Here is a 24,910-nt window from a genome sequence, read left to right as displayed (position 1 = left end):
ACCCACCCCCGCTGCGGGCCGTTGGCGCCTGCGTACGGTGGGTTCGTGCGCGGCGATGGAGGCGCTGCGGCTGTGGCCGCTCTGGCTGCAGGGCTTGGCGCTGCTGTGGGGCTGCGCCGGGATGGGGCTGGCGCGCCTCACCGCCACGGCCCCACCAGCACCGGCGCAGGGTAAGGAGGGGCGGGGAGCCGCGAGGCAGCGCGTTGCCGTTCCCTTCCTCCCCGCGAAGGGGCTCGCCCATGGGTGCGGGCCGTGGGGCCTTGCCCGGGTGTTTCCGGAGGGCCGCGCCCGCTCCTGAGCCGGGCTGCGGGAGGGACGGGCAGAGGCCTCGCTCGCCCTCGGACTTGAAGGCGCCGAGCGCCTTCCGGAGCGTTGGTGGAGCTTGGGGGGCTGCCTCAGTCCCGTTCCCTGCCTCGGAACAGGCTGGCTCCGTGCGGCGGGAGGCGGCGGTTTGTACCGCTTCTGGCTCGGCTGCCCTCCCTTGCCGGGCCGGGCAGGCAGCCTGCTCCCGAGAGGCTGGCTCCAAGCGTCCGACCGAAGGAAGGAGCGATGGTACTAGGGCTTGTACTGCTGGCCAGCCAGTGGGGCCCTGCGGTTATCGGGAGTTTTCCTGCAAGGAGACAGCAATCGCCTAGGTTTTATCTTAGAACTTCAGCAGGGATACAGGGAGGCTCCTGGGTTTCTTCTCCCAGGTTGTCCTTCTGACAGCAAATGGAAGTTACCAGTAAGCTTGAATTGTTTCTCTGACTATGTCAGAGGTCAAACTTAAATGCTTTGTATCTCAGTTTGCTATAGTTCTGGAATGGAAATACTGAGTTTTCATTGCTTCAATCAAAATTGTTGCTTGTATCTAGAAGTAGAAAAAAGAAAAAGCTAAATATTGTGTTAAGTGCTTGATGTTACTGAGGAAAAATATAATCTGTATGTGTTTTGGTTTTTTCTAGCGTGCTCAGAGTTTTCCCAGAGGTCCTGTGAAGAATGTCTAAAAAATGTTTCGGTAAGATTTTTAACATACGTTTTGACTGAAAGTTTGGTGGGGGTTTTTTCCTCCCTTGATATGAAGTCAGATTGTTGGGGTTGGTTTGACTGTTTGGTGGGTGTTTTGTTTTTAATAGTGAATCTAGTCAAACTACCCTTAATAAGAGGTAGTCTGTTATTTAAATGATAGTTGGCTGATTTGTTTGCTTTCCCTCTGTCACGCTTGATGCCCGTGTCCTTTCACTTTACCAGGGTTACTCCATGATTTGGTCACTCAGGGTATTTCTCTGTGTTGTCTGGAGAGGATGGACACTGTAGAATCTAGGCTTCCAGTTTCAGTGTGGGCTCAGTGCTTGCTCAGCACAGCTGAGCATAGTTGATGTTGCTGCTGGTTTAAACTCCTTGTCATTTTGCAAGCAGCACTTAGTTAAATTGCCGTCTTTTACAAGGGTTAGATAAACTGAATCTTCTGTGGCTGAAATGCCTTGCACTTCTTGTATGCTGAATGGGGCAACTGGGAAATAAACTAGAGATGCTTTTTTTTTCCAGAGATGCCCCAAGTTAAATGCAGGTATTTAACTGAGGCAGACTGGATCAGTACTTTGTAGGTGTTCAGACTTATTGGCCTCTCCACTGACTACATCAGACCATGTGTGCTTAACACTGCCAGGCTAGGTCACTGTTCCGGTAGCAGAGTGTTTAGATTTCCAATGAGATTGCAATAAGGCAGAGACTTAAAACAGTAGAATTTTTCACTGTTCTCAGCTCAAAACCTTTAGCCCCACAAAAGGGTCATAAATACTGAAAAGGTGTCTGGCCCTGTGAAATAGAAGAAACTCCCATATTTAAAGTGAGAGATTGTTCTGAATTCTGACTTCGTGTCACTGAAAAGAAATATTTCCTCAGTGTTTAAGTTACTGCAAAACTTTTTCAGTAGGGGAAATTGAGAAGTATTTAAACTTAGCTGGTTTATGCTTGTCTTAAGCATAATTTGTCTTTTTTAATGGAAATAATATTAACTGCCTTGTATTCATGTGGTTATTGTGTGTTGTCAGACTTATATGTTGTTGTTATAATCATGACATCATGTAAAGAACCCTTTATCTTCAAAAGTATAAAGTAGGAAGTGGAAAATATGGATCATTAAAGATTAAATGTTCAGCACTGCCACTGGTGTAACTGTCACTTCAAGTAAGTGCTGCTGCAGATACATGAGCTCAGCTTTTATTAACCTGAGACCTATGTGCTCACCTTGTGAGAGAAAGAAATCCTTTAGCTGTGTTTGTGTGCTGAAGACACTAACAGAGTTATAGATACATTATTTTCAGAATTTGTCAAACCAATGACATTGTCCAGGCTTGTTCTAGTGACAGAATGATGGATGATTCAGGGCAACTGCTTCAATAGCATCAGTGTTAACCTTGAAGAAAGGAGTTTAGATTCAATTCAGACAATTCATGCATACATTAAAAAATTACAGAACAAAGCCATTAGCTTTTGTGTGAGCAATACAAAAGCAAAGGATTGCTGAAATAATTTTGTTTAATTGCTTCAGTTGAAAAATCAGATTTTCATATTGGTGATAATATAGATAGCAGCAACAGATAAAAATGAAAAATAACGTTTGGTGAATAGAGAAAAACAATTCCAAACAAACCCTTAAATGTAGTAATTTAGTTCAGTTAGATAGAATTCTAATTAAAAATGCTCAAATTTGGTTTATTATAATTTGGTTGGTCTTTAGAGTTGATGAATACCTATTTTCTTGTGGTTTTATCAATAACTTCTGAGTGGTGATTTGATTGATATGTTGCATTTCATCTTACTCATTACACTAAAAATAATACAGAAGGGTTTTGATTAGAGCTGTTGAATTTTGAAACAGAATTTATTTACTTCAAATAAATATTTACTGCTAGGACTAGCAGATTACCAGATATATTAAAACTTGAGAACTTTATCTGTTACCAGACAGTGTGTAAATATCTATTGATTAACAACATCCTGAGAGAGTACTCTCTCCATGTTCTAACTCCATATGACTGTGTAAGGCAAAATATGTAACCCAAATACTAGATAAAGACAGATTTTAAATAGATACATTTTAAAATCTGTGTGCATGTGTAGAGCCTCAGCATTCTAGAGAATTTTCCAAGGTCTCATTTGTAACTTCTGAGTAGTCTACCAAACGCTTTTCCCCTTAGCTATTTATTTTTGTCATTCTTATCTTTGTACTAATAACAAATGTACGGAATCTAAGTTCTTGTGGCAGATGGATTTTAGGCAAGCTAGGCATTAAAAAAGGAGCTAACAACAGCTATAGGAAATTATATGGTCAATAAATATAGCCAATTTTTTTTGAAGGAAAGGTGGTGATAATCAGTTGCATACATCTGTCTAATTACAGAGGACGAAGCATTCATTTTGTGTTTGTAGTTACTGTCTTGTCTTATAACACTGAGAACACGTCCTTAAAGTGAATGTGGACTGAATTAATGATGTTGCACTTCATTACCCGTGTGAAACTCTACTAAAATAAAGTCGGTGATGTCCATGAGAGTGTGAACGTGGTTCCTAGCATACTCTGCAACAGATGTATGATTTACCTCTAAATAAAATAATCTTTTCAGTCTTCATTCCTAGGTTTTGTAGATGAGGACCCAAGTTGACAATTAGCTCAATTTTTACCATTGGGAATGAGTCACTTGAAATATTTTCTTCAACTTCTGCAGCAATCAGTAGCTGTATCAGGTATTGCCTTTTGGGCTACCCATGTTTTTAGTAGTTACATACAGTAGTCTCCATCAGAGTGATAGAGCTGACCTTCCTGTGCTCCTACTTGTCACCAACAGTATAGAGTTGTTCAGGCTAGCGGAGACTCTGAGTCATCTAGTCCAGCCCCCTACTCACAAGATGGTCAATGTTACATTCAAACAGGTTTGACTTCTAGTCTGCCCCCCCAGAGTCATTACTTTTGAACTGTCTATTCTTATTAAATAATTGATCCAGCAAAAATAAGGATGTTCTCATCTAACATCCTTGATTAAAATTAAAACTTGGGAGGGCAGGATTTCTTACAAACATTTTTCTGCCTTAATTATTTTTGTCAATGTGTGTTTATGAGTATGTTTGACTTGTACAGTCTACCAACTACAAAATACGAATAAATTTTTCTTGTCTTAACTTTTTTCAAGAGAGCAGAATCTACTGCTAATGGTTTCCTTTCTGTTTAACGTTTTCTAACCCTTTAGAGCAAGATAACAGACTTTGTGCAATTGAGGATGTATGACAGAAATATTCTTGATAGTATTGTTAGATAGAGCATAGTTTCTCATTAAGCTTTTTCTAGAATGAGTCCTAAAAACACCCTGTTCTCTCAAGGATTCCTCTTACTGTCATCCAAAACTGGTCTTGAGTTGCATGGTAAAGGAATTTTGAATGACTATCTAGTTTAACAGATGAAAAACAACACTTAAGCTTGATACTTAGTGGTGACATAAAAAGCAGAAATGTTATGCTGATATTGTAACTATAATACATGTAAGAAATAGTAAATTTTAAAAATATCTGAATATGTAAGTGTGCACAACTATGGTACCTAATGTACTTGGCAACACAGATTGGATAAGGCTATATCTTTTATAATCTTGTAGCAAAACCTCCTGTAGAGTTGTAGGGGTTCTTTTTTTTTTCTTTCTGTTGATAGTCAAATATAGGGCTGAAGTAAGATTTTTAAGTGTATTTTTAATCATCAAAGATACCAAGTGTTTTAAAATTCTTTCTGGTCTTGCTTTTTTGATTAATTTTAGTAACTCTAGACCCAAAGCCATTTTATCTTCAAGTATACAGAGTACCTCAATATGTTCCCAAATATTGTCAGACTAGTGTAAATATTTATTACCTTTGTTACCTATAAGTACAAAATGCACTTACTTGGTTTAGGCCTACTTAGGAGTTGTACCAGAACTTCTGTAGGTCTTATACTACAGAGCACTTTCAATATATCTGTACAGTACTGTATGCACTTAAGAACTCTCTCGGTGGAGAGGAGCACTAAATTGTAAACTGTTTTTGAAGATCAATAATGTGTTTTTATTTGTTTCTTTTGCGCAGTGCCTTTGGTGTTACACCAACAACACTTGTATTGATTACCCTGTAAGAAGCATTCTTCCACCATCTTCATTATGTTCACTCTCAAATGCTCGATGGGGAGTTTGCTGGAGTAGGTACTAATTTTACTTTTGCTGTAGAGAATTATTTACAAGCATGATTAGATTAAAGTATGACTACCCCTTGCTAGAGCTGTTTCCGGATAATTTATTTGGAGGGGTGTGGGGAGGAGGCAGTGGTTATGATTTGGAACCATGACCCTTAATCTTCAGCACTTACAAAACAGTCACTGATAACAGTTCTTTGTGAACAGCCAGTACAGTTATTCTGTACTGATTCAATAGCTTTAAAACATTTACTATGTAGTGAAATTCTCTTGACACTAAAGTCAAGACTGGGAACTAGTGATGTTGGAATGTTCTGAGTATTTTGTGTATGTAGTCAAGATTTGCCTGTTTTGAGGTACAAAGAAAAAAAGTCATTCCCTGTTGATAAAGGGTGACCATTCTTACCTTTTCAAAATATCTTAAAATGTTGGATGCTATGCCTAGATCCACAATTTTTATAATATATTCCAGAGGCAGCAGTGAACCAATACCACAGGAATGGAGCCAACCAAAAATTCTTGAATGCTGTTTTTGCTTAAACAACTGAAAAAACAGTGTAGTCTGTCAGTGCTGAAGGTGATGCAGTTAAGGTTAAAAAGAAAGCTGCAGAGTGCCACTGTAGATTGTAATGCTGCATCATTTCATTGTTCTTGGATTTCCTTTTGCTTTGCATTATGAAATACAGTGCAGTGCATGTGCTGCCATTGGGGTGAAATCTTCAGAGCTGTTTTTGCAATACTGCAAATACAGATCTAAAGTCAGAATAGACTGGAACAGAAAACAAGTAAGACATTAGAAAGCTTGTCATGTGAAATAAGAGTACATCTTCAGTCCAGCAAAGCAAAGGCTTGCTGTTTTCTGTGTATTTGCTCATGAACACCAGAAGGTTAAATGATAAAAACGAGTGGGGGTGAACGATCAGTAACTGTGGTAACTCTCTTCCACTGTATAGCTGTCACACTTAGAGCAGTGAGATTATGGAATACTCTTTAAATTAGAGTAGCAGAGGTAGAAGATTGCTATTAAAGTGGAGCATGCAAGTTTCTGAACACTACCACTTCATATAATCCCTGAAAACTGAGGGATTAGATTGGACAGTACATGAGAACTTTACCAGTTTTTTTGTTCTTAGCAGAAGGGCTCTGTGTGGTGAGAGAAAGGATTTATGCTTAGACTTCTGGAGTTTTTTAGAGCTACAGAAGGTATATAATTTCACCGATAAGGCACACTATTAAGGAAACTAGGCTTTCAATATTACAGTAAATGCTGTTACTATGAACTGTTAAGCAAACTTTTTTTCTGGAAGTGTGGTGGGTTGGCACCTGCCAACAGCCAAGTACCCACACAGCTGCTCACTTGCTCCCTCCTTCCCCTGGCCCCAGTGGCATGGGGGGAAGAAACTAGGAAGAACAAAAGCAGGAAACTCATGAATTGAGGTAAAGACAGTTTAATAGGTGAAGAAAAAACGGGGAGAGAAGAAAAACCACCAACAAACCACCAAGCAAAGGAAATCACTTGCCACCTACCACAGACAGACTAATGGTGAGCCAGTCCCCAAACAATAGTCACTTTGGAAGCCAAATACACCCTCCACTTTACCTTTATCTCAGGTTTCATTGCTGATCCTGGCATTATATGGTGTAGAATATCCCTTTGGCCAGTTTGGGTCAGGTGTTCTGGCACTGTCCCCTCCTGGCCCCTCCAATCTCTTACTTGCCTCCAGCTCTACTCACTAGGGAGAACAAAGTTGGGGGAAAAAGAAAATCCTGCTGTTCAAGCCTATTCAGCAACAGCCAAAACATTGGTGTGTTATCACATTGTTTTAGCCAGAAATCCAAAACATGGCATCATTCCAGCTGCTGTGAAGAAAGTTAACTGTCCCAGCCACACCCAGCACAGAAATGCATTTATGCTGTGTCCCTTTGCAAAGCAGTGATTGCTGGTGTCTGCTGATACTAAGGGTGTTCTTGGCAGTTTACTCCTGCTATAGAAATTGCTTCTAGCTTGGCCACTTGTGTTTCTAGATTGAATGCAGCTTAAACAGAATGGAGCATATTCTCAGCAAAAAAGGTAAAAGTGTAAAAAGAAAAAAGGAAAAAAAAAACAGAAAAACCCAGATATGTATTTCCTTTTTTTTACAAATTATATGCAGCAACATGCCATGAGGATATAGGGTCTTACTGAGACTCCCCTTTGGACACAGGAGGAAAACTAATTAGCTTTTGAGCATGGTGGTGGTTTTCTTTTTTGCAAATAAAATGAAGAGATTAATGTTTGTCATAATGAAGCTGAATATTGCACCTCTCAAAGTCAAAAACAAATGACTGCCTTCCAGTTAAAATTTTTATGGAATAAGACATGTTGACAGCTTATTAACCAGCAGTGAAGAAAAAAGAACAGTATAGAAACAAGGTAATACAAAGTAGCTTAATTGTATTGTTTTTCAGGAATAAGCAAATGAAGTAGATAGTGGAGACAGGAATGCAGACTGAAAACTGACAATATTTTTCTGCGCTTTGTTAATAGGTTCAAAATATATTTTTTGCTTCTATTAAATGCCATTTAATAAGTAGATAGAATGGCATTTAAAAAAGTAAATAGGATACTTTAAAGAAAATTAAATGGAGATTAAAACCAATTTTTGTTTCTACTTTAGTGGATGAAGTGTATTTAGTTGTTTGTAACTTGTAAAGGAGTAACAGAATGAGAAATGTGGTATGGTGAAATATGTTACTTTCAAAATTTACAGGTTCAGGATTTGCTTGTGGATTGTAACTAGAAACTATGTATTAATCTGTATTATAACCTGTAACACACAAGCAAAAATACTTACTGGGATTTAATCTTTGGCAAGATCTGTGAAGGATATTCCTTGGCCAGATGTGAGTTGGTGAGATCTGTAGAGAAGTAAGACTTTTGGCTTGTGCATGTGACCAGAGAGGATAGACCCTCTGAACTTCACTTGCTAAATTTGACTGTCTTATCGCTAGTACTCTGAAGCAGTAAAAAGTGCATGTGCAGCTACTCTCTTACTGCAGCAGTGTGAAGCTGCTGAGCGTGGCAGAGTTCAGAGGGATTTATGTGGGAGGGAGGAGCGGGACAGCTTCCCTCTTCCCTCATCATGCTTTAAAATAAAGTGTGGCATATGTGTGGGGAGAGGTGTTCAGTGGTTATCTCCGATACAGCTTCCCTAACTGATTTCATTTTGTCCTTTGTTAGGTCCTTTAAATAACTCCTCAGAGTTGTGTCTGTAGCATTACTATCATCCCTGTCTGCTTTCTTCTTGGGCCTCATTCTTTTCCAGGATAACAGGTTTCTGATTCAGCTACAGTTGTACAGTCTATGCAGTTAAAATAATGCACCATGACCACCCCACTTGTTAATCACTCTTTGGATGTAGAAGATGTCTTTACAAATTTTATGGAGAGTTTTATATTGGCTCCTTCAAATCCTCTGACATAGTCTTATTACATTGTACTCTTTCTTGAACTGCTGCATGTAATGTGTGTACACTGATGCTGCATTTATATGGCTGTTCTTGTTCATGCTGTACACTGGCTAAGATTGTGATTGGGAGGATAGAACGGTGGAATGTATCATAAAGTATTACAGGATGACTTTTAATAATTTGGTATATGTAGAGAGCAATTTTACTTAATGTCTGTTCAGTGTAGATGTGCATAGTAGCAAAAATCTAATGTGATATGCTGAGTTTTAACGGGGGTAGCTGCAGAGAATTGTGGTTTTGATTGTACAGAGGTGAAAAAATGCTTGGGAGGGAGGGGAAGAATTATCAGAAAGACAAATGTTAATGCTGGAGTCTAACAAATTGAACATATTCATATTTTTCAGTAAACTTTGAGGCTTTAATTATTGCCATAGCTGTAATAGCTGGACTCATTCTGGTGTCCATAACAGTCTGTTGCTGTTACTGCTGCTACTGCAGAAGGTGTTCCAGGAGGTAAATACATATATTTGTTTCCTTTACTAACTTTGGGTGCTGGTCTTCCCTTCCTACAATTTTTACTTTCCAGTATATTAAGAATCTTTTCATTTGGGAGCAGTTTTAGTCAATTTGTTTTATTTGTTTGAGACAACCAAAAAAGAGACACTAGAAGTTATGCTAGAATGATGCTGAAGTGATGCTACTAGTGGTAGCATTACAGATATGTTCTTTAAGTAAGATATTGCTTTACCTTTCTACATTTTACACTTCCTTATTAAGATTGGACAAGAAATATTTCAGTGGCCAAACAAGTACTTGCTTCTTAGGATAACAGAACAATCTCTTTCAAGGCAAGCTCATGGTACAACAAAAATGGACCAGGTGGGTAACAAGTAAGTGAGCAACAGTGTTATACAGCACGTGGTATCTGTGCTTCAGAGTTTTCTGTATAATCTGTCAGCAGACAGGCAGTATATAAGTGATTAGCTGTCTCTGCCAATTCAACAAAATACTCTGTATGTAAGATGATACTTTTTTGCTCTAAGATACTAAGTGACTGACATTTTCAAGTAAAGTAATACTGCAAAAATGAAGTGGGTTTTGGATCTTGGAGGACTTGTAAAAATTCTTTTCCTACTTCCTTCTTTAATTGGCTAATATCTTTCAACAGGAGGGAAATAGTTGATGAGTGGGAAGTGATCAGTGATTATTCCCTTTTGAAACACCTGGAAAGCCTTGTTTATGGGGACAGCACAGTAATGCTTCCTTGTGTCACTGACATTTTAGAGCTCAGGTTTCTGGGCAGTGTAGTTCCAGCTAGCTCTGTTCCTTTTGTTGTCACTCATGTGGACCTTATTTCTTGATCTGAAATAATTTCTATGCTCAAGTGCCTGTAATTCATGGCTCTTGTTTGAGAGTGGTGGTTTTTTAAAGAACTTATGCAGTTGTACAGTGTTTAGTGCTGACCTTCAAGCCAGAGAAATATGGTACATCTGTGGCTTTCAAAAAAGAACACAATTGTAAATAACATGTCATTCCCTTCTCTCCTCCCTGAGGAAGATGCATGCACCTGTTCTGCTGGTAGATTGGTCTACCGAATCTGTCCTAGTGCAAAAATTGATAACTCCTTAGCTCTGTGCTGATAAGCCCTGAACATGTATAGAACTGTTTTAGATTTTATGTAAGATCCGCCAACTTCCTCTGCAGAAGAACTGAGTAGGCCCCGTGGCTGACATGCCAACAAATAAAGCTTGATTCCTGTGAAGAGAGAGATTTGTGCCAGACTTCAGTTTTAGTAGCTAAGTTGTCAATCAGTACTGTAACATCTAATTCCAAAAATAGAGGGTTAGTTGAGAGTCATCTTATGCCAGAACTCCAAAGGTGTCAAGCTTAATCTTCTGACACTCAGAGGATTTAAAGGTCTTGTCAGAGTGGAGTCCAGCTTATTTCAGGAGGATTCAGACTGTATTATTACACTGGAGCCTGATACATTACTGGCTTTAAACCCACTGATTCTCAGCAGGAATTCTTTTGCTGTCTGCTTTCTTAGTTTGAGGACTCCTTTTCCACAGAGGGAACTTATTTGAATGAATTGGAAGAAGGAAAATTTGTAGAAATGTAGTATTAGATCTGTCTTACTGACTTCATACATGTATTGTCTCAAGTGTAACCTTGTTTTGCAGAAGCATCAGTATTCCTTCTGGGAATCTTTAAGCTGTGAGGTCTCAATGTTGAAGAAGCCAACATGTATCTTTTCCCTGAACCCAGAGAATACCTGGGTGCATTAATTCCCACATCAGTAACATAGCTGGCTTACCCGAGACCATCCCTACCGCAGGAATCCTAGGACTGTTAGTGCATTGTTTCAGTTCATTATTTTTATCCTGTTTGGACTTTCAGTGTCTGGTTCCATGCACTTGAAAGAACTTTTCATGAAACTATACTAAGTAGACTCTCTTGAACTTCTAAAGTTTAACAACTAATTTTTATGATTTCAGACTTTTTATGATTTCAGTTTTAAAAAAAAACTAAATTCCTTCAAAGTCCCTAGAAATCAGAAAATATTTAATGCTTCTTTGAATTATAGGGAAGAAATATATCTTCTGAATACTATACCAGCATTTTATTGGCTTGGGTTTCTATTTTGCAACATGAGTGTGAAATGAGACTATGACATAGTTATAAGACACTGAGGTCACTAATAAAGTAGTTTTACAGAAGGATGCCCAAGAATCAGAGCTTCTAGTCTTCCTAGACATGATAATATGGATAATTGTTTAGTTTTACAAAGAAGTCTAACATAACCTTCCAATAAAGATGACCTGTTGCATGTGTTTCCTGCTGCTAAATTCCCCTAAGATTTTTCTAACTCCTTAAGTGGAAACACAAATTTTCTAGTTCCTCCTTTTTTATGTGAAACATCACAGGGATTCCCAGTTACCAGATTGTATTTAAATGACTAAGATGCTCAAAGACATGTATGGACTGATTGAGCAGGTAGAAAGATTGAGTTCAGATTTCCAGTTCTGGTATCTGTTAAAACATATGACATGCTATAAATAACCACTGGATGTCACTCTTGCCTAACTTGTATGTTGGTTGCTGCAGATGTATGATACTGTAACTATCTTTTTCTCTATTAGCAGTTGTGTTAATATTGTAAATATTCATATCAAACATCTTCAGATAGTGCATTCAATTTTGAAAAAATAGTACCTGGAAAAGCATGGCAGGTGTCCATTCACTAATCCTGAAGAATTGTCATTAATTGTCAGGAAAAAATAACAGACAAATAACTATTGTTTGGCGTTTGCTTTACAGTTCTACAGTTCTTATGGTGTATCTAATGTTTAAGTGAAGCTGAGCTTTCTCCAGTGCAGGTCACAAAGCTTAAGTACATGCATTCAGTAGAGCATATCTGTACATCCATAGCTCAGATGTACTGTGTGGGCATAGTGTTTCCCAGAATCACACAGCTGATGCACTCAGGTAAATCCTTGTTCGTTCCAGAACAGGGAAGGCAGCTGCCAAGACAGTTCATGCAGACTGCTTTCCTAGGGACAGCTTGGAGATTGGATAGTGTTATTTGTTGGAAAGATAAATTGTTCTGGCATCAAAGACTTAGGAACCATCAATCTTTTTCCAGGGGGCAATGATGGACTTAACTATGCATGTGCAGTACGCTTGCTCTAAAATGGGGTGTGGCACATGGGGAAAATGGCAAGCAGGACAGTCTGCAACCTGTTCCTAAAAGTCTTTAAGTTGTCCTGTGGAGTCTGAAGCACACATTGGGTGCTACAGTGGGTGAAGTGCTTGGGTTTTATAAAATCTGAAAGGGTAATTCTACAAATTTGTCAATTATACTTATTTGGCAATGAAGTTTTACATGGCTGTGAAGAAGTATCTCAGGTCAGATTATAAATCCTTTTTGAAAATAAGTCAGATGACTAAACAGTGATTGCCTAGCACTGAAACTGCTTTTTTCCCTCTTATGCTTTCCTTCCCTCCTTATTTTTTTAGTAGACCAGATGAAGAAGAAGAACGGTTAGCTAGAAAGAGAGAGGAACGAAGACTACAGTCTCTTCAGAGGTAAGTCTTGACAGCTTGATATATAGCTATATACTTCCTGGTGATACAGGAGTATTCTGCCCTTTTAAGAAATACACGGAGCACTAAACAGAGGCATTATGGAGTTAGGCATGACAATGTCAGGTTTTCACAAAACAAGGCCTATTGTGAGATTTGTGAACCTGATTAGGAGCCTGTATTTCTGTAGGTGAACAGGGAGGGAGTAGGTTGATCCTCACTGTGCAGGTAAAAGTGCTCTGTGCCAGCCAAGAGCAAAGAGGAGAGATGTCTGAGATCTTGTCTAGTCTCTCCTGGACTGATGCCTATCTGTGGCATGTGTCAATACCAAAGTGAGACCAGGATTCAAAGGGGAAAACCACTTTTTGGATTCTTTTGGCAACTGGTTCTTGTTCTTTTAAAATCTGGCTGGGAAAGGTAGACGACTAGATAGATACTTATTAGAAATTTTGCTCAGGAAATAGAAAACTTTGGCTTAGATTTCACTTTAGACTTAATCCCATGTTTGCATCCTTTATGTTAAAGCTGTAGCACAGTGTTTAAAGAAGTGCAAGAGTAAGCAGTGATACAGTCCTTCTCAGTGAGAATGCCATTCCTTCAGATGTAGTTTCTTATAGCTTAGTACTCCAGTGACTCTTCATGGTTTTTTTACATTATTCTTTAGTTAAACAGTTTTTATAGGTAGGACTGTGATACCTGGTACAAACCCAGTGTACCTTTTGAATTGTACTTCCTTTCATAGTTTTTATTTTGGAGATTCATTTGGTTAGGACTCGGTCTTGCTAAAGCTAACCCACTGGGCTTGGAACCGTCAGGTGTGGGTTTGAATCCCCAGACTGCCAAGGAAATTGATCCTGAGCTTGCCACTTCCTGGTTATGTTCTGCAAGTACTTGGCTGCCAATTAACAGGTGGGCACCTTCACTGCCTTGCTGCTGCCTGCTGTTTTCTCCTGAACTCAAGCTCATAGTTAATACAAGCAGGGACTGCAGGGAGCAAGGCATACTTGCAGATGAGACCCATCAGAGAGCTTTTTGCATGAAGATACTAAGTTTCTGTATTACAAATGTGCATGAGAAGACTAGGTAGGTAAACATGCTTGGTTTGCTCAACATACTACGTTTCTGATGGGGCACAGAAGTGGAGCCAGGAAGGTTTCCTTATGGATGTACCTACTGTTGCTCCTGCCTCTGACTGGCAGGAGCTGGGAGTGTCTTATTTGAATGTGCACAGAAGGCGAAGAAATAGGTGGCCAGTTTAGAAACTATGCTTATGCATAGTTGTATTGCACAGTTTCTCAGATAAGTGATGTTGAAGACTTGCAATGGATCAAAAAAGGGAAATTTTTCTACTTGTTAATCCAATTCCTTTGTCATGGCACAATAGGCAGAGTGCTAGTGCAAAGGTGATGGTTTTCCTGTAAAGCTTTTGTTTGAGATCACATAGTATCACCTGGAAACTATACAGAAATAAGGACTGTCTTTATACAGAAGGCTGCTTTAAGCAGAATCTTTCTATTCTCTTCCTGAGATCCATTGCCTCATACAACATCTTCCTCTTATGCAACACAGACAGCAGGAATCCTGTGGTCAGGTTACACTCAGTAGGTAAACTTGACTCTTCCTGTTCTCTTCAACCTGTGTCCTGATTCTCCTCTTCTGCATGAATTTCACTTAATCACCCTGATTCCCCAGTTCCTCCTCTTGCAGTTTGGCCAGGTTGCTTTGTTTCCTACGCTGCCTGGGCTGCATAGTGGAAAGGGATGTAAGGGAGATGAGTATCTCGGGGAAGTAGTAGTGGAAGGTTTTGAGTCAGTCTTTCTTGTTTGTTTTTCTCATCATGCTTTATCTACATGCTTTCCAAAATGCAGTTGCAGGGAAAGACCAGTTCAGCCCTTCAGCTCCATAGGAAGCAAGATAATTGCTTCTGAGGACATACAGGATCTGATTTAGCAGTAGGAATTGTTTGGAGGTGGAATATGCATAGGGCAGATGGGATCTTTGGTGAATTGAGCTGTCGGTGCTTAACAGCTTTCTGCTGAATATGTGCAAATTGGAATCGGGCAAAAGTGACAACTTGTCTAACTAGGTTGAATCTTGATAGGGGCAACAAACAGTGTATTTTTTTAGAGGAACATTGTTTTGCCAGATAGTATGTCCTTTCCTCAAAATATATAGATCCTGGATCATCCTAGTGAAACAATTGTATAGAAGCTTTTTTGTTTTTTTAACTGAGCGAAATAGATATTCTGTTTGGAATATAGGAAAATTATTTGAGGAATGATGGAATGATTTCCATTTAAACTTCCTTTGTGTTTTTCCCCCTTCACAAAGGGGAGAGGAGGAAGGGGAAGAAGAAATTGATTCATCAGGCACCTGGTTTGTGTGAATAATTAAGCAGAATCTCTCTTCTCTTCCTGAGATCCCTTGCCTCATATAATCTCTTCCTCTTATGCAGCACAGACAGCAGGAATCCTGTGGTCAGGTTACCCTCATAACTATTAGATATATTAGATATGGTCTTGAAAACTGTCTTATGATTAGACAACATCATTAAAGGCATCCAATTTTATATAGCACAATAATTTATTCTCTGCATAGATGCCATGCTGGATTTTAGAAACTAGTAGTTTTGACTTATACTTGCTGTACTAATTAAACAAAACAGTAATACACCTTATATCTTTTTAGAATTATTATATTGAATTAGGATTCTGAAGCACACTGTATCCACAGATAAATTTTACCATTATGCTCCCAACTGGAAAGCATTAGGGAATCTTCCAATATTGTGTCTTGCTTCTTATGTATAGACGAATACCTCAGTGTGTACACATTACTTCTATGTAGAAAACCCAATATTTTTCTTTATACTTGCAAATATCTTATTTTGATGTTGATCAGTGAGAAGTTATAGCATCTTATAGCAACATAAAGTCTATATAGAAAGATAAGGTATATAACTGATAAATGTGGTTTTTTTAAAAAATGGTAATTCCTTACTAATTTAAAAGTGCTGTCATCTTTCAGATGTAATTATATTTTGCTTACGGCTCAAAACAGTGAATGTTCTTCCGATACCTTTATTTGTTGCAGGAAACACGAAAGAAAACTGAAGCATGATGAAATACGTAAGAAGTATGGTATGTGGTAATCTTTTGATACTCAGTATCTAAATTGATTCCTTTCTGATTATTATTAAAATTCACAGCAGAAACAAGCTGCTTTATGAGCAGCAGAAGTAATCAAGCCCAGTTTCCTACTGACACATGTTTTCTGTCACCTGAACACCTGATCTCATTGCTGTTATACTCCTGTTCTTCCTGCACTGACTCTCCCACTGGGCAAGAGACAATGGGGTGGATGGAGTGCATGCTTGGGGTGGGCATTTAAATATATTGATTAAAATAAGTAGTTCTTTTTGTCTCTTCCTAAGTAAGAGTACTAGGGGGTTTTTTTGGGGGGCTGGTGGGGAGGTGTTCTTGAACTTGATAAACCAATCTAGTTGAAATTGGCTAGCAGACTCATGGTCATTGAAGGAAGATAGACTAGCAGATAGTTTGATATTTTTTTAAAGCTTGCTTAAAAAAAGATGGAGGATGCAGCCTAACATAGGGATTAAAATTGTAGTGTTTTCCTTGTTTTTAAGTGGAGCTGTGGTCCAGTAGGAGAAGCATATTGCAAGACTGTAGGGGCTGCTGTGTTGTATGGGAGGCTCTTATTATCTAGGCTTGTCAGTGCTTGCACTCTTCATTTGATTTGTTCATAGGGTTAATGGTACTGTGTATGCAGAGACAGATATGCTAAAACTATGCTGCACTTTTTATTATGCAAATGGCACTCATGTCAGAGAAGGTGATTCTAGGGGTCTGAACAGTCACTCAAAACTGTTAATTTTCATCCTCTTGTTAAACTGATTGGCAGAGCCTGGGAATACCTTCATGAATCTGCAGCCTGCCCTTTGGCTGATGCAGAAGTGATACAGACAATCTCTTTAGGGAATTCTCTGCCTGGGGAACGCTTGGAAAAGTATGCTTCTTTGCTGGAATGGAGGAAGAATTCACTGTGAAGCTTGAGCTGCAGGAGGAAGAATGTTGCAGAAACTAGAAGTAATTTTTGTTAAACATCAGTCATGAACTTCAGTCCTGTGGTTTTTTAGGATAATTGACCCGGTATCCCAACCACAACTCAGTTTCAAGAGGTTTGAGTGGTTAACAACAATAGTCCAAATTTAAAGAACCAAAACCCAAACAACATAAACTAACACACACTTTTTGTGGTGGCTTCTTCTTAGAAGACACCTTAGAGTCAATCTCAACAAGTTTGAATCAGTGGCCTAGATCTAATGAAGAACTTAAGATAATGGCTATGTATCCAAAATAACATGCCCTCTGTACAGTTATACACATAACTTTGCATCTCCTTGAGGCAGTGCAGCTAAGAGGAGTGAACAAGGTCCTGAATTCAGGATAGCAGTTAGTGTACTGAGGCGCTGCACTGAGGTTAAGTGATGTTTCATAAGGCTGTGTTTGGTTATGTTCTGCTTGTGAAACTAGTTCACTTGTCTCTGGATGGCCCTACATTTTAGTGAAGACAATTCTCTCTTCAGAGCTTAACCTTCGGACCTTTGTGGGATGCTTTTTTGGGTCTTGTTGGAGCACTTGAGTTTCCAGAGGAATATAACTGTATAATTCTGTGTCTCTGGAATGCATACGCAAAATTCAACAAATCTTTTAGCTATACTGTGCACGCAGTTGTATGAGAGCTAGTGTCATTTTTGCCTCCACTTGAAGCATGTTAGTCTATCAATGATTTAATTAGAAACAAGTTTATGCATTCATTGTGTTAATGGCAGGTGTGCCTTCTGATAAGGAGTCAGGCATATTCACTTCATGCAGTTGTTTTGCAATGCAGTTTATCTGTAAAAGATCATAATTCCAATAAAAAATTTCAATAGCAAACTTCATTAGAAGTTTATTGACAAGTTTGCTTTATTGCAGATTCGATTTGAAGATTAATTTATATTATCAGATATTTCAATTTGATTCTCATAATTTTTTTTTTTCCTAAAGAAAGACCTGACAAATGAATAGCTGACACATTCTGAAAGGATGTATGTAACTGAGGAAAAATGAAAGACAAAATATATATAAATTCTGAAATCCCTCAATATTATTGCTGTTGTATATAGTTCATATTCTGATAATAATGGTTGTCAAAATAGAGACACATAATAGTAAGTTTTGCTATAGCCTTGGATCTTCTGTCTTCATTTTTCACTGTCTAGTAAATACATATGTTAGCATATTAAACATAATCTAATAAAAATTACTGCAAGTAATTACGGAGATGCCAGATTATTCTACACTCTTATGCACTGCAGAGAGGATTCTCAGTTAAGTAGGCATGGATGAGTGGCAGAATGACAATGACTTTCTTAACCTGACTGTTAAGATTAAGATGATCATGCCTGAAATTTCAGTATTTGGTTGGCTTTAAGGGAATGCCTTTTCCTGTTTCATCCACCAGCTTTCCTTACTCCATTTAAATGGTAATCACACATTTATAATGCATTGCAGGTGTCACTCTAGCCACAGTCCTTTGGGAGCATTGGAAGCAATAGAGAGCTTTAGCAACCAGGAATACACACTTTGAATTGTTTCTTTGTTGCACAATTTGATAGTATTTTTCATTTGCTCACATATATGAATGCAATATGATTACACAAATTATATGTTGACTGTTAGAAAATTTTAAAGTAGAATTCAGAGTACTTTGCAGCTTGTGTAGTATACAAAGGAACTACAATTTAATTGCTGGTGCATTTGCTGCTATTGTATGTTCAGTGTAGCATTAGTGAGAAGCTGCTTTGTTATTTATTTATTTTAGAATTCTGCCTGGTATTACTGGAAGGATTCTATCTCTTCACTTTTGCAAAATTATTGCCTTTCATGATTTTGGGTTTCCACACCACTTGCTGCAGTTCTGCAAAGGTTTTGATCAGCTAATTTAATGATATGTAATCCTATCTCCTGTATTTTATGTGAGATGTTGATTTTTATATTCAGCAGTTTGTCACAGTAAATGTTCCTTCTGTTCAAGATAGATGCTTTATCCTGACCTTCTTTTATGTTCTGAATGCAAAGCAGGGAAACCTTATATTGCTATACACCTAAAGTTATTCAGTTTGTATGTTAAGAATAGAGTTGTTAAATTGGGGGTTAAAAATAAAGAGGAAAAGTATAATAAGGGGTGAAGATACACAGCATATCACAAACTAGTTAACTTTTTTCAGCCTATACAGTCTCTTGTAAGTATTTCACTAGTTAATTCTATTTTTGGGCAGTGCTGATATGTGATGAGGGTCAGATCTCAGTGACTGAGAAGCTGCATAGTTAGCATAGTATATAATATAAATGAATATGCAGGAAAGAGGTGGTAATTTCTTAAATTGCTGTGTCACTTTGTACATATTAGGAGGCCTCGTTACTTCATGCAAGCTAATGAAAGATGTTTGACTACTATACCTTTCAAATTTTTGAGTGTTAAATACTGTGAAATAGGTCAAATATTAACCTCAAAATAAAGGTAAATAGAAATAAGATGTTTTAAGTTCTTGGGAGTGTCCATGTGTCAATATTTCAAGTTCAGCAGTAACATGTAATGGACTCTATTGCAAACAAGACTCCTGAACCTACAAACATCTAGTTTCTCTGAGCCTGTAAGTCTAAATTACAAGTTGGGTAGACATTCTCATGTCAAATGGGAAACAGTTGAGAGACAACTCATGTCTGGTTCAGTGCAGCACATGAGCTTTAGTTGAACTAGACATGCTATCCAATTAGCATAGGCTTGCAGCTCCTCTTTGAGTGTCACAGCTAAGAGCAGCTGTGGCAGCTGACAGGAGCTTTTTGTCATGCTCCTTTTTGTCTCTCTGGATTGCTTTTGTCCACTTACTGGAGCCTGATACAACTTCTTCAGTAAGAATTGGTGCAAGTGATGAGCTGCCGTCTCCCTCCTCTTAATGTAATCTTATGATGTACTTAAATTTCTTTTATCCTCAGCATTCTAAGTGCTGGAGGCAGATTTGAGAGCAAGAGTGAGAGCAAGGTCTATCAGGTGCTGTAACCTCTATGGTTATCCTCATTTGGAAAGAGGGCTTGCTGTTTCTCTTGAAGTACCCTCTTTCCTGGGAGATGAATTTCTGAAGTTATGACCGATAATACTCATGCTGGATTGACCCAGGTTCTTATGAGCTGTTTAGTTCAAGTATTGTACAATAAAACAGATCAGAGAACTTTAACTTAAACTTGCTAATGCTTTATTGGTGGTAACTATATTCATTCCTAAAACATAATTCACTAAAATTAAAGCAAGTACTACAGGGAATGACACTTGCAATAATGAGTAAAAATGACACATTAACTTGAAAATGGAGGACAAGTTATCTAAAATGGCTTTTGGCTGAGTGTTTTGAGGTAGGAGCAGAAAAAAGTATATTTGGCCCTCAGAATGGTATAGGAAAAGTTTATCAGGAGTCTTAGTGTCCTCTGATTAATTTGAAATTGGCACTACTGGATGTAGAACATGGTTTCCATTGGATTTCAGCTCTTTAAGCTGTAAGAGAACAATTGTCGAGTGTTTTACTGTGCTACTTTCAGATGTATGAAGTGTCAAGTATGTATCTTGAAAGAAATATAAGAAATACATAATAAGCACTTGCCAGGAAGTATATACAAAGAAACATGCAACCTAAGTTAATTTTGTCAGGGAAACTGGTACCACTTCTTGCCACTTTATAGAAAATTTATTTGAAGTGTGGTGCCTTGATTTCTAAGTGGAACTTAATGAGTGCAGGGAGTTTATGCAATGCCAATTGTAATATGTTAATTTCTAGTACTGTTGTTAATTTTCTGCAAGTGTTGTGTGGATGTGTTTTGGAAGAGGTAAAATACAGGCATACTGCAAAAAATTTTTTGAAAATTTCACTACTTGTTGTCTTTCAGGTAACTAAATATATTAGGATCCATAGATCCTAGCTGCCAAAGTATTAACATGTCTGGAGGAAGGTGGGGGTCTAGAAATAAAGTAAATATTTCTTCTTTCTATTTGGATTGGGGTTGTATTCATGCAGGAATGTTACCTGAAGGTAATAAAGGTTGAATGGTAGGTCAAGGATAAGAGCTTTTTTATTGTCTGTGAGCTTACTTGTCAGCTAGAGCAGACTTAACAGACATTAGAACTTCTTGTTTAAACACATGAAAGGTAAGATTAAATTTTGAGAAGTAACTGCTTTCTAAAAGTTTAAAAACATAAAAATTTCAGCATCTCAAGTATTTTAGGTAGGTAATTCTTGACAATGCTGTTATCTAACCACATTTGTATTGCACAAATGCTTAAAAGATTATTTTAAAGCAGTTGCAGAAAGGGGTAGTACCTTTGTAAGGTACTATGTCAGGTAAATGGACTGTATTTCATATTACCTGGCTGAAGCTTTATAAATGTGACTGGCTTACCCTATCTTTCATAAGTAAGGGCCATTACGTATGAAAGCTGGTTTTGATTTTAACTCTTTACAAATTGACTGCTTGTAATCTTGTCAATTTGAGTAATTACAGGGTTTTTCATACTTATTCCTTAATATTTGCTATTCCCTATCAGGTAGTTAGTTACAGTTACTGATACAATAATCAGCACTAAGCAGTTGTGTTTCTTGACTGACATCTTAGAATTACCTGGCAGTTCAAAAGTGCAACAACTGCAACAAGGTAGACAAGTATAGTCTGCCTTCAGTGCCCTTAGCTTTTGACTTTCAAATAGAACAGTGAATGTTCAATATCTGTGTGCAGGTGCACATGGAAAAGAGGTATGGTATGAAAAGGTCTGAGGGGAGTTCTTGGAAGATTTGGCAGTGACTGGTGTGATCTTTCTATTCCACTGTTGTGAATCTGATCTTTGTGAATTGGGGTTGTTTGGCATAGCTGTCTGTCTCCATGCCTTAAATGAGCTAGAGGAGTCCAGACTTGCCAGACATCAGTATGAAAGTCTTGGTAGAAAAGGTAGTGGTAGTGTTCCTGTTCTTTCACAGCAAAAGGTCAGCCTCTGGACTCTTGTGGTATTCCTTTATTTTCAGTATGCACTGCTGCCTAGCCCAAGTCTGGTGTGTGGTTCAAAGGCTCTTTTGAAATCGTTGCTGTATAGAACAGCAATTGCTCAACTAACCCTTACAGAAAGTTGGTATGCATAACCAGACGCTCAGCATAATTGGATGGCTTTGCAATGCTTTCTGTGACAGTGTTCTGGTGAAGTCATTAAGGATTTTCATGATGGAAACATACTGTAATCTGGATGAAGTGATGCCCTTGTTCTGGTCCCTGGAGGTTTCAGTGCATGTAGAAGTGATCTTCATTTGTTCTTAGAGATTATTGTCCTGTTGCAGAAATGCTGTAAGTGGCTGAATGTGACAGATGGTTGTATATAATCAAAGTAGAACTAAGGGGTGGAGAAAGAATTGAAAGCAGCCCTGAGGATAAGGACTTGGGGATGTTGGTGGACGAGAAGCTCAACATGACCCAGCAATGTGCACTCGCAGCCCAGAAACCATGTCATGGGCTGCATCAAAAGAGGCATGACCAGTAGATCAAGGGAGGTGATTCTGCCCCTCTGCCTCACTCTCGTGAGACCCCACCTGGAGTACTGCATCCAGCTGTGGGGTCCCCAGTAAAAGAAGGACATGGAGCTGTTGGAGCAAGTCCAGAGGAGGGCCACAAAGATGGTCAGAGGGCTGGAGCACCTCTCCTGTGAGGAGAGAATTGGGGTTGTTCAGCCTGGAGAAGAGAAGGCTCCGGGGAGACCTTATTGCAACCTTCCAGTACCTGAAGGGGCCTACAGGAAAGCTGGTAAGGGACTGTTTATGAGGGAGTGCTGTGACAGGACAAGGGGTAAGGGGTTTAAGCTGAAGGAGGGTCGATTTAGATTAGATATGAGGAAAAAATCTTCTCTGAGGGTGATGGGGCAGTAGAACAGGTTGCCCAGAGAAGCCATGGATGCCCCATCCCTGGAAGTGTTCAAGGCCAGGTTGGATGGGGCTTTGGGCAATGTGGTCTAGTGGAGGGTGTCCCTGCCCATGGCAGGGGGGGTGGAACTAGATGATCCTTAAAGTCCCTTCCAATGCAGGCCTTTCTATGATTCTATGATAACTGAAGTAGAACTAAGTCAAAGTAGCAGCATCTTACATTTTTAAAAGGATGGTGATCTTAAAATAACTTGAATTTATGAACTGACCAGTCTGAATCTGTTCTTGAGCAATTTCTATGCATAAATTTTTGTAGACTTGACTCTATCACAAATGTATTTTGTAGGGAATATCTCAAAAATGAGAAATGAGTTTTCCGTAAGAATTTTTCATGGAGAAATGTTCTTTCCTTGTAAATCATGAAATACCTATTCATGACTGTAGTCTGAGAAATAGTGCTTAAGAACACTTTCAATTTATTATACTTGAGGATTTGGGTAACAGAGCAACTATTACAAGACAAGAATTGCCTTCTGGTATTGTTATATGGAGTGCCTATTGCAGTGAGGTCAGTAACTGATGGTTTTGATGCAACACTGGGAAAAAAATAAATGCAGTCCTGTTTTTGTTTTACAGGTCTTCTCCAGGATTCTGATAATCCATACAGCAGATTTGAGAATGAATAAAACTGAGCACCTTCCACTAGAGCTGTAACTCCAGAATACAGGAAGATAATTTGTTTTCATTTGTCTTTTGGGCCCTTTTTTCCCAAAGGTGTTTTCTTCCTGGTTGTAAAAGATAAAGATAAAGACTTCATGAAGTACATGTTTCTATCTTCTACCTGAATAGAACTAATTTTTTATAAATGCTTTCGGTTGTTGAAGTGTTTGATTATTTTTATGGTGATACTGAAGTGTGAAATACTATCTTTCCTTCTCTTAAAACTGTATTTTATTACTTGATGTAGATGGCTAATAGTTACAATCATGTGTTTGAATTCAGTCTTAACTGCTACTTAAACAGTTGTTCCCATGTTCCTAAATAAAGATTTTTTTCCCTACTGTATCATGTTTATAAAACTAAAAGGCAACATGGAAGCACAGCTTAACACAGCAGAAATAGCTTTTATGTACTACCATAATGTGAGAAGTGAGTGGAGTTTTTCTCCCTCTGGAAAAAATCTTCAAGTCTGTAATATCTAAGGGTTGAGAGGGGAGCATATCTGTCTCTCTCATGGAAATGTTAATAGCTACTTTGCATATATCACTGATATGAAAAAGTTACTTCAGTTAGCAACATTTGAAGAAGGTCATTCTTGAAATAAACATGATTATGGGTTTATGTGTGTCAAAATGTAAGAAAAAACACCAGTTGGTGACCACTTTCTTCTGTGAGATCAATCTATAATTAACAAAAACAAACAAAAAAGTTGCCAAGATTCTGCAGCTGACCCCTCTATCCCTCCCTGCAGTGGGATTAAGGAGAGATTGGGAACAGAAAAAGCAAGGAAACTCTTGTCTGGAGATAAAGACAGTTTAGTAAGTGAAGCAAAGGAGGGTAGGGACATGCAAAGGCAGTCAGTGCATCCCAGAAGCAAACCTCTGCCTGTCCTCCCCTCAGGTTTTTTTTGCTGAGCATGATGCATGGCCTGAAATATCCCTTGGGTCAGTTCTGACCAGCTGTCCCAAGTGTGTCCCCTCCCAGCTTCTTGCCCACCCCTGGCCTACTTGCTGGAGCAGGCAGAGTGGGGAAAATTAAATCCTTGATGCTGTGCAAGTAATGCTGAGCAAAAGCCAAAGCACTGGGGTGTTACCAGCACTTTTCTAGCCACAAATCCAAAGCAAAGCACTGTACAGGCTGCTTATGAAGAGTGTTACCTCCATCCCAGCCAAAACCAGTACAGTAAGAAAGCAGTATTTTTTTTATCTTTTTATTGTTCTTTTGATATTTCCATAATGTGATTTACTTCCACTTTCTTTTCTTAGAGGTGGTTTATTGAGCATTTTTACTAGCTTACCAGTATGATGCAACAAGCAAAGAGGTCTCCCCTGACTAATACAATTATGAATAACCTCTTTTGCTGTAAATTATCCATTAAACAAATGTATAGTATTGAAGATGTTCGTGCTATTTTTATCAATGTTCCTAAAATAAACACTTTAACATCTTTAA

At 38.5% G+C, this 24,910-nt stretch overlaps 1 protein-coding gene across 2 annotated transcripts; it reads left to right on the top strand.

The window, feature by feature from the left end:
• On the top strand, nucleotides 1–24,910 carry LOC129203040 (pituitary tumor-transforming gene 1 protein-interacting protein-like). 2 transcript variants are annotated; one of them, XM_054816899.1, is made up of 7 exons: nucleotides 1–170; nucleotides 945–997; nucleotides 5,092–5,200; nucleotides 9,048–9,156; nucleotides 12,664–12,729; nucleotides 15,820–15,866; nucleotides 23,375–24,910. In XM_054816899.1, the coding sequence occupies exons 1-7, from the start codon at nucleotides 56–58 to the stop codon at nucleotides 23,422–23,424; spliced, it is 549 nt and encodes a 182-aa protein (XP_054672874.1). In that variant the 5' UTR covers nucleotides 1–55; the 3' UTR covers nucleotides 23,425–24,910. The 2 variants fall into 2 exon arrangements, with proteins under 2 accessions (XP_054672874.1, XP_054672873.1); XM_054816898.1 differs by having other exon boundaries at nucleotides 12–170; nucleotides 12,661–12,729.

This window comes from Grus americana, chromosome 2 (assembly GCF_028858705.1).
Source record: "Grus americana isolate bGruAme1 chromosome 2, bGruAme1.mat, whole genome shotgun sequence".
Classification (NCBI taxonomy): domain Eukaryota; kingdom Metazoa; phylum Chordata; class Aves; order Gruiformes; family Gruidae; genus Grus; species Grus americana.
Note: the sequence above shows the minus strand (reverse complement) of the source record. Positions and strands in the feature narration are given on the sequence as shown.

Coding starts and splice junctions, on each gene's coding strand:
- LOC129203040 (XM_054816898.1), top strand. CDS start 56: ATGGAGGCGCTGCGGCTGTGGCCGCTCTGGCTGCAGGGCTTGGCGCTG. Junction 998..5,091: donor AATGTCTAAAAAATGTTTCG/GTAAGATTTTTA, acceptor TCTTTTGCGCAG/TGCCTTTGGTGTTACACCAA. Junction 12,730..15,819: donor AGACTACAGTCTCTTCAGAG/GTAAGTCTTGAC, acceptor TATTTGTTGCAG/GAAACACGAAAGAAAACTGA.